Here is a 9,952-nt window from a genome sequence, read left to right on the forward strand (position 1 = left end):
CCCCAGCCCACCCCCTACCACCACCAAAATACTACAAATAGTTCATAATTTAGTCCATAATAACCATCTGGGGCTAGTGTTGGAGATTTTTTTTTTTTTTAAGGTTTCTTTCAAATGCCAAAATTAACAGAGATGCACTGCGGGAAAAAAAAAAACTGCAATTAAAGGTCAGATTTAATCAGGATGGAGTGGAGGGCACATGATGACTTTAAGTCCCCAAACGTGTTGCAAAGTGTTTTTAACTTCATATAAACATTTAAAGAACCACATGAACATAACCTAGTGCACCCCCTAGCTTCATTGGTCGTTCCAGTCTCTTGGAAACGTTCCTATGCTAGGCCACCCCCACCCCCGCCTCCTTCCCACGCTCCGCCTAACGGGCCACTACCCCTCCCCCAGGGACCAAGTCCGCAGTCTCTGTCGATTGCTTCTGTCTGGGCAGTGCGCCCGACGCAGTAGGCCCGCCGGATCGACTGCTCCTGTCTGGCCCGTCCCCGGGCGCGGGAAATGTTTCACTCAATCCTGCTCGGCGGCCACAGGGACCTCCTCAACCCTAACAACCCTCCCCGGCCGCCGCCGCCGCCGCCTCCTTTTACATCCTGACTCCCAGAGGTCCCGCGAATCGCGCAAGTGGAAGCGGAGAAGCTCAAGTCGTCGCCATGTCCGAAGCTTATTTCCCTGTGGAGTCCGGGGCGCTGGGGCCTGAAGAGAACTTTCTTTCCTTGGACGACATCCTGATGTCCCACGAGAAGCTCCCGGTGCGCACAGAGATCCCCATGCCTCGCCTCGGCTCTTTCTTTCTGGAACGGAGCTCAGGTGCGGACACTGACAACACGGTCCCTCAGGTAAGCCTTTCGGCGCGGATTCCTGCCCGGAAAGACTACAACTCCCGGCGGGCCTCGCGGCGCCGAGCGCGCTGTCCTCTGGGATTTGTAGTTTGGAGGAGGCTGGACCGTGGGAGAGCTAGGACTTCTCTCCGCGGGTCTCCCCGTGCGCAGAGTGGTCTGCTCGCTTGGTGTTCGCCACTTGTGCGGAAACTACGTTATCTTAGGTCGTCAGGCTCCCTCATTTTTGAAATTGTCCAAATTCATCAGTCTTTCCACCCAGCCCTACGTGTGCTGACAGTGCTTAAGGACTGGCTCCAGCTGAATACTTCATGATCAGAGTGCTGATCAAATTTGCCCTAAAACAAAACATCTTTGAGTTCTGTAAGAGCACGTGGTAAGTCTGGGAAACCCAAATTGCTAGGTTCATTCCTGCGTAATGACGACGCTATCAGCAGTCATTTACTGAGGGCTTAGCGCTAGCATGGATGAGGTAGGGGGAGTAAACTTTTCCATCTATAGCCCTTTTAGTATTTCGACAACCCTATACTTAGGTATTGTTACATGAAAGGAAATTGGTAAATTTCCAGAAAGGTTGGGAACTTGGCCAGGATCCCACAGTAAGTGGTGAGCTGGGATTCAAACCAAGGATCCAGTGGCTTCAAACACAAGTTTGTCTCAGGACTATGGCTTGTAAAGGTTAAGATTTATTACATCAAAAGGATACAAAGCAAAATCAGCAAAGGGAAAGGATGCATGGTGGTGACGTCTGCAGGAGACCAGGCACAAGCTCCCAGGAGTCTCTCCCAGTGGAGTCACACAGGATGCACTGAAATTCTCCTATAATGAATTCTGACATGTGTGAGATATTGTCTACAAGGGAAGCTCATTCAAGACTCAGTGCCAGAGGTCTTATTGGGGGCTAGTCACTTAGGCACTCTCTGCCTAGCGTGTACCAAAATTCTAGACCCCCAGAAGGAAAGCAGTTGTTCAACATGAACCATGTTGTTTATACAAACAGTTTAGACACAACAAGACACTCTCATCAATTCTGGGACTAGTGGCAACCTTCCCCAAATCCAAATTCCCAGAAACCAACCAAGAGCCAACCTTGCAAGCAGGCTTTGCTAGGATAGTCTCAAGCCTGCTATGTTAACTCTTTTCTGCACACTTTCTGTCTGGAAATGCCTTTATTTCACCTTTGCTTTTAAGGGATATTTTCACTGGGTACAGAATTTTACGTTAGCAGTTATTTTCTTTCAGTGCCTTTTAAAAATGTTATTCCATTTCCATTGTTTTGTGCCTTCTGCAGTTTCTCTGAACAAGTTGGCTTTAATTTATTGTTCCTTCTTTAAAGTCAGTGTGTTCCTCCCCCCCAACCCACAACTTCTTTTAAAATTTTCTTCATATCCTTGGTTTTCAGCAATTTGGATAAGATGCCTAGTTGTTGTTTCATTAGTATTTATCCTACTTACTGTTCATAATGTTCCTTGAATCTGAGGTTTGATACCTTTTTTTAATTGTGGGAAATTCACAGCCATTATTTCTTCAGATATTTCTTTTGCCTCAGTCTGTCAGTCTTCTTCTGGAATTCAAATCACATGCATGCGAGATCTTTTTTCCCCCTAAGCATCACATTTCATACGTCTGTTATGCTCTTTTCTGTACTTTCTCTCCATGCTTTAGGCTGGATATTTTCTACTGACCTTTTTCTAATTCATGATCCTCTCTTTGTCTACGTCACATCTGATATCTGCTAAATTTGGTTTAATCTATTGACTTTTTAGGTTGTTCTTATGTTTTCCAGTTCTGGAATTTCCATTTGATTTTTTAAATTTATTTTCAAGTCAGTGCCTAATTACTCTGATATTTGGTGCCAAATACTGGGCTTATGTCTCTCTCTTCTTTCTCAGATCTTGGCCCCTGCTTTGGCAGCCTCAAACTCAGTATTTGTCGCCCCAGTCCTGGGAGGTTTGCCACAAGCCCTGCTTGCACATCCCCAAACTGCTCCCACCTTTCGCAGCAGTTCTCCCTCATGAGAGTTTTACGCTTTTGTTACTTCTTTCAATCCAGTTATATTTGCTTTTGATTTTTTTTGAAGATTTCTCTTAATTTCTGGTCCATGATGACCACCTTATCTTGTTTTTTCAATTCTGTTAAGGCTTTAAAAATATAGAGACATTTATCTTTTCTGTCATCTCTGAAGCTGGGAAGTCTGGTGGGGAGAGGTTGCAGCCTAAACTCAGGCTAATCCTATTTTTCTTTTCATCCCCCCAGCACCCAGGGTGGTGCTTAGCACATAGTAGGCACTCAGCAAGTGTATATGTAGAATAGATATTGAATTTCAAAGAAAGTAGAAATGTTTGTTTATTATACCTCTGAAATGTCTACAGTTGGACAATTTTTATGTCAAAAAATGTCCCCTTGTACTACCTTTTTGTTCTCTACCATGTTTTTGCTATAAAAATCCATTTTCTCTCTCCATTCCATCATGACATTAAACTTCACATCACAAGCAGGTCTTCTGCATTTGATAGTCACTCCCCCAAGAAAACAGGCAGTATTGCTCATGCAACGTGTAAACTTCCTTTTCGTCACACACATTTACTATGTTATTTGTCTGTTTTTAACATCTACATTCTTGTGTGACGCAGGGCTCAAAGCTGGAACTCCCCTTGTGGCTGGCAAAAGGACTTTTTGACAACAAGCGGCGGATCCTTTCTGTGGAACTTCCCAAGATCTACCAAGAGGGCTGGAGGACCGTGTTCAGTGCAGATGCCAACGTGGTGGACCTCCACAAAATGGGGCCACATTTCTATGCTTTTGGCTCCCAACTCCTGCATTTTGACAGTCCAGAGAATGCAGATATTTCCCAGTCTCTGCTGCAGGCAAGTCATTGGTTTTAAAACGTTTGGCATTACAATGTGTCAGGAGCCAGCCGTCACTTTTACCCAGGAAACATATGATTTATACACTTAGTTTGTTATTCCAGGTCGACCTGCAATTACATGGTGTCTGCCACTTTCTTATGTTTTTAACTGTGACTTGTTTGCTGCTCTTCATATTTGCTTGCTAAGAGTTGGGACCAGCAAGAAGTCTGGGAAATGAGAAAAGGGTGATGGTGGATTACAGGCGACAAGCACTTAGATGCGCAGGCCTGGTCCGGGGGTCCCTGCTGGACATACATGAGTTACTTGGTTATTTGTTCCTTTCCCTTGTTCTGGGGTTGAGACCTGGCTCTGCCTTGAATTAGCTGTGTGACTTGGTCAAACTACTTGACCTCTCTAGGCATCAATTTGTCACCTGTAAGATGGAGATAATAACTGTGCCAAAATTATAGAGTTGTGGTAAAATTATCTTGTGTCATTTAATAAACAGTAACTATTACTATTTTCTATCAACAAAACAATGTTAGGCACATATTATCATCCTAACCTCATTTTTAACTTTTCATAATTACTTTTTATTATACTAATTTCGAAGGAACCACCCTCTCTGCCTTTTGTTTGTTTGTTTTTAGTGGGGGTTTTTTGTCTTTGGTTTTTTTGGCAGCTTGCTGGTGGGGGGATCCGAACCGTTGACTTTGGTGTTATAACACTGTGCTCCAACCACCTGAGCTAACCAGCCAGTCCCTCTCTCTGCCTCTTGGGACATATGTAGCTGAAAGGCTTTACCTCCTCATTTCTAGCTTTAGAAGAACTGTTTACTTAAGATACTTTTGCTCCCTAGGCTGCACTGACATCCTCCATCAGGCTTACGTGTTGTTTGGCCTAATATGTACTAGTGCTGTTTTTATTGTAGATGGTAAAGAAACACATCGTTGCTATTCATTCAGTAAGTATATCACTATAGATAGTTTTGGTTTTTTTGGCAGCTTGCTGGTGGGGGGATCCGAACCGTTGACTTTGGTGTTATAACACTGTGCTCCAACCACCTGAGCTAACCAGCCAGTCCCTCTCTCTGCCTCTTGGGACATATGTAGCTGAAAGGCTTTACCTCCTCATTTCTAGCTTTAGAAGAACTGTTTACTTAAGATACTTTTGCTCCCTAGGCTGCACTGACATCCTCCATCAGGCTTACGTGTTGTTTGGCCTAACATGTACTAGTGCTGTTTTTATTGTAGATGGTAAAGAAAAACATTGTTGCTATTCATTCAGTAAGTATATCACTATAGATAGTGCAAACTTAGGAAACTGTTTTGAGCAGAAAGCTGTTCTTTTTTTTTTTTTTTGCAGCTGGCCAGTAACGGGATCTGAACCTGTGACATTAGTGTTACAAGGCTGTTCTCCAACCAGCTGAACTCAGTAGCCAGCCCAGAAAGCTGTTCTTAAGTTGGAATCCTGCCCTTTTTTAATGAGTTGTGTTTTCTTTTTTCCAATTACTTTTTCAAAGTCTTTTAGATTAGAGTTGCTCATAGATAAGTTGATTTTGCCATGAGACAGTTGAAGAAATGAGCAGGGGCTTGAGGTTTGTGCTCAGAGCCCAGTGGTTAAATGGCACCCCTAGATATTATGCATCTCCATTCTGCTCTCAGACGGAACGAAGTAGAAACTGGATTCAATTAAACCAGACTCTGTTCTGATTGAAAACTGTCTGCATGTGACTACAGTGTATGATAACAGCCTTTGTTGCTAATAACTATAAGGGGTGATGCTTTTTAAGGAGTGCACCATGTGCCAGCCATTCACTAGGTGCTTTACGTGTTTTACTTCATTGGTTTTCATAACAATCCATTTCATAGACAAGGAAATCGAGGCTTAGCAATATGAAATAGAGTGGTAGAGGGGACTCAGACCTCTTCCTGACTAAGTCCTGAGACCAAGTTCTTTCCTTTCACGTCATTTAAATGTTCCTGGATAAAAATGGATCTGGCTGTATGAGATGTGAGATCAACCCTCATTTTTCCCTTCTTCTTCAGACATTTATTGGACGTTTTCGCCGCGTCATGGACTCCTCGCAGAATGCCTACAATGAAGACACGTCGGCACTGGTGGCCAGGCTAGATGAGATGGAGAGGGGCTTATTTCAAACTGGGCAGAAAGGCCTGAATGACTTTCAGTGTTGGGAGAAGGGGCAGGCTTCTCAGATCACAGCTTCCAACCTCGTTCAGAATTACAAGAAGAGAAAATTCACTGACATGGAAGACTAAAGGCCAGAAGAACACAGAATTGCTCCTTGTAGAATTTTCCCTCCATGAATCCATGAAAAGAGCTGGTTGGCCTCGTACAGAACCAGTATCATGTCCCACTTCATGGCTTCTTTCCTGTAGAAGTGTCATAAGGGTCTATCTGGCTGGGAACAGACATGCCGGAGAATGTCCCTGGCCCAGTGCATCTTCTGGGATGTCACACCTACTGACCAACAGCCCAGGCCTTTTAACCCAAGAAACCACAGCCGAGAAGAAATCAAAGTCCTTCCTAAATAAGGATCATTGACATATACTTTGCAGTAGTGCTGGAACTGGGACTCCTTGTGTCTGGGGCTGTGGGCAGCCTCAGATGTCCAGTTTCATTAGCTTCAAAGGACAGGTTCAAACTGGGTCATCTCTGCCTTTCTCACAAAATGTTCTCTTGAGCTTATTTGCCTTGTCTTCCTTGTGGTTCTACAAAGGACAGCACCCCCACGATGCTGGCCTGACTTGTAAATATTTCCTGCTGCCCGCCTGTGGGGAGTTACCCCAATTTCCAAAAACAGTCACCAAGAATAAGGGAGGAAAAAAGAATGGCAGATGAATGGCATGGCTTTTACTAAAAAGAAGATATTGCTTTCATACTCTGTAATTGGGGCTTTATGAGCTGGAATTCACATAACTGCAGTCACCTAGAGAGGAAATGGTTAAAGTGAGCTTGCTCTTGTCTCCGAGATCTTTAGAGCACCACACACTAATTCCATTCCCTGTCTAAAAAAGCTGTCAGGGAGTTGTTTGGAATTGCTAAGTAGTTATTAAAGGGTGTTAACCAGCCTTTGTTCCATCTGGAAATCAGGACTTCTTGAGGGTTGCTGATTGTGAAAAGCCCTGTTTCAGAAACTGAACATGGCAGATGTTAGTGGGCAAGAAACCTTGATTATGTTTTTTTTCTCTTCAGTAAATTTTGCAACAGTATTGCATAGAGGATCCCTAGCCATTTACTGGGAATCTTTTTACACAAGCAGAGAACTCTTCCCCCAGAGATCAAGGAGGCCAGGGCACCAAAGGGTAGTTTTCTCCACCCCACTGCTCCCCTCCAACCCCTGACAACTAGTGAAAATTATATTTGTTGTTGGAAATTATAGAAGGACTTGGGTATCCAGATTGTGCAGATGTCTTGATTCAAACTTAGAATGACAGAAATGCTTTTAAAATTCCTGTTTTAAGATGGAATTGATGATTTTGTAATTTCATTTTAGTGCTAAATAAATGATCAGTTTTACACAGGAATATATTCTGTACAAGTATTATATCTGTAACTGTAGTACTACAGATGATCAGCAAAACTATCAGAGAATTTTGTCTTTGATGGTATTTGACAATAATGCCCAAATAAATCCATGTTTGAGTAACTGCTCTTTTGTTTCTGTAATACACATAAAGGGCTGGCCAGTTAGCTCCATTGGTTGGAGCGCAGCCTGGTAACACCAAGGTCATGGGTTCAGATCCCCATACTGGCCAGCTGCCCAAAACAAAAACAAACAAATACACATAAATATGAGTTATCTTCTCCTAAGAAGATGAGCTTCCATTACTGCTGCAGCATTTGTATAGCCAGGGCCCCAGAAACAATTCATAGAGTGAGAAAAGCATATTATTTAATTTTTGGCATTATTATTTTCAGAGAGCTTTGTATTTAAAGTCAGTCCTGAGACTGCTGCCATTTTTTTCTTACTAAAAAAAAAATTGCTCAGGGGGTCACGTGCCAGGATTATGTGAGTACGTACGTGCAGAATTTATTTCCTGTTTTAAATTTTGAACAGATTATATTATACATAATAAATCTGCCCTCAAGCCTGTCAGACCACCCCTCTCCCCTACAACTTTCCCCAAATCAGTCTTTTGGGTTACTATTTAATCCCTTCAAGGAGGTGACTTCAAAAAGAGTCAACAAATTGACTCAAATACCAAATTGTCTTAAAATTCAGGCAGTAAATGGATTTCTCCTTAAATCCATTTCTGCTTAAGGGCTCTGTGCCCAGGTAACTAAGGCCTTAATAATAGACAGACCACACTGTATGCAGGTTTTTCCCAGGGACAACCTGGCTGCGGGAGGAGTGGGGCAAGACCCCATCTCCTCGGTCGGTTCCTCCTGCTCTCCCTGACCTCTAAACTTTGAGTGGCTCCAAGTTAAGTCCTTGGATCTCCATCTATTTGCTGACGACTTCCAAATTCGTATCTCCAGCCCAGATCAGTCCCTCCACCTCCAGACTTGTATCCAACCACCAGCCTAATGTTCCACTTCAACATCTGACCCAACGTGGCTGAGATGGAGCTCCCGATCTTACCCCCACGCTGCTCCTCCTATGGTCTTTCCCAACTCCAGTTTTGACAACTCCATCTTTCCCTGTTCACCAGGACAAAAACCTCAGTGTCCTCCCTGACCTTACTTCTCTCACTCTCCCTATCTTTTGGTTCTACCTTCATGTCATTTGTAGCAGCTGACCACCTCGTCCCCACCTCCGGTGCTGTCACTCGGGCCCAGACTCCCACCACTTCTCTGCTGGTTGCTGCAAACCCTCCTTTCTCCCTGTATTCACCTCCCACCCGCCTTCACACTCCTCTCGCCACAGCAGCCTGAGTGGTCTTGTTCAAAAGCTGGATTGTGTCAATTCTCTGTTCAAAACCCTCCCATCTCAGGGAAAAAGGCCAGCCAGTCATCCCGGCACCGTTTGTTAAAAAGTTCATCTTTGTTTACCCCAGTGATCTGATACTGAATTTTCTTACTGCTTCGGTAGCAGAAATAATGTTACTTATTTTTTTAAAAATTCCACTTTCTCCCTAAGAGAATTTTAAGTGTTTTACAGAGCTGCTAAGAAATCTCAGCACCACTGATGCTGAGATGTTTCTGGAATACTGTGTCTGAAATAGTGAAACTGGAATGCAGAATCATTGAGTGACTCACTCAAGTTCATACAGAAGTCAGTTCCACTCTCAGTCTATCTGTTCTCTTCTGTTCCACCATCCTTCAAGAAACCCCAAGACTTTCATCTTTATTCTTGAAGCAACCTTGTTTAAGTGAAAATAAAATATTTTACACTGACCTTTGCAAAAGAAAGTAACTGCAGAAGCCATATGTGTATTTCTGAAAGTAGATATTTTTGTGTTCAGAAGAAAGTTTTTTTTTTAAGTGAAACGTAATTGATTACACATATTTGTGGGGTACAGAGTTGAATACCAATACCTGTGTACAATGCGTGATGATCAAATCAGGATAATTAGCATATTCATCATCACAAAATTTAATCATTTCTTTGTGCCCATTGAGGGCATTCGATCTCCTTTCTTCTAGCCATTTGATAACATGCAGTAAACTAATGTTAATTATATAGATGCCTAGCTCGACTGTACAGCAATAGAAATTATTTTTCCTAACTAGCTGTTTTTGTGTCCATTAACCAATTTCTCACTATTCCCGCTCCCCCTCCCCCTTTCCCACCTCTAGCAACCACACTTCTGTTCCAAGAGAAGAATCTATACTTGAAGTAATTTGTGGAACAAAATGTAGGATACATGCTTTTCATAAGAATTATTCTAAGAACGATAATTTCCACATTTCTTATCTAGTAAAGGTAAAAACGTTTTAATATTGAATACACATAGAAACAGTTTTTTAAAAGAATGAAATGCCCTAAACTTGAGAAAGGTAACTAAAAGTTGAAATTCTGTTGCTAACTCTTGGTGTTACCCTTTTGAATGAGCAGCAGTAAATCTCCTGTCCTTAATAAAAGTGAATAAAATGTACAGTGAACCAAGGGCAGGTCTGAGAAAATGTAGAGTCATCCTCTCACTGGGAGCAAGTGATTAATACAGGTGACAGGCCCAGCCTGCCTCTGTCTGAGCTCCATTTGTTGATATTTCCACGCTTCTGCTTTTCTGCATAGTTAATGAAAGGAGACGCGGTGAAACCAGCCCCAGCTTGCTTGCCGAGCCACCTCAC

The 9,952-nt window shown here is 42.9% G+C and overlaps 1 protein-coding gene across 1 annotated transcript; it reads left to right on the forward strand.

Annotated features, from left to right (window-relative positions):
* Positions 1–482: 482 nt before the first annotated feature.
* On the forward strand, positions 483–7,364 carry GINS3 (GINS complex subunit 3 (Psf3 homolog)). The gene is made up of 3 exons (XM_008575008.1): positions 483–845; positions 3,479–3,712; positions 5,743–7,364. The coding sequence occupies exons 1-3, from the start codon at positions 660–662 to the stop codon at positions 5,971–5,973; spliced, it is 651 nt and encodes a 216-aa protein (XP_008573230.1). The 5' UTR covers positions 483–659; the 3' UTR covers positions 5,974–7,364.
* The last annotated feature ends 2,588 nt before the right edge of the window (positions 7,365–9,952 follow it).

This window comes from Galeopterus variegatus, unplaced genomic scaffold (genome assembly GCF_000696425.1).
Source record: "Galeopterus variegatus unplaced genomic scaffold, G_variegatus-3.0.2 Scaffold58, whole genome shotgun sequence".
Classification (NCBI taxonomy): domain Eukaryota; kingdom Metazoa; phylum Chordata; class Mammalia; order Dermoptera; family Cynocephalidae; genus Galeopterus; species Galeopterus variegatus.

Bases quoted from the DNA above. Each gene is read 5' to 3' on its own strand.
- GINS3 (XM_008575008.1), top strand. From the start codon at position 660: ATGTCCGAAGCTTATTTCCCTGTGGAGTCCGGGGCGCTGGGGCCTGAA. The intron at 846-3,478 runs GTAAGCCTTTCG...TGTGTGACGCAG, and splicing joins CTGACAACACGGTCCCTCAG to GGCTCAAAGCTGGAACTCCC. The intron at 3,713-5,742 runs GCAAGTCATTGG...CTTCTTCTTCAG, and splicing joins TTTCCCAGTCTCTGCTGCAG to ACATTTATTGGACGTTTTCG.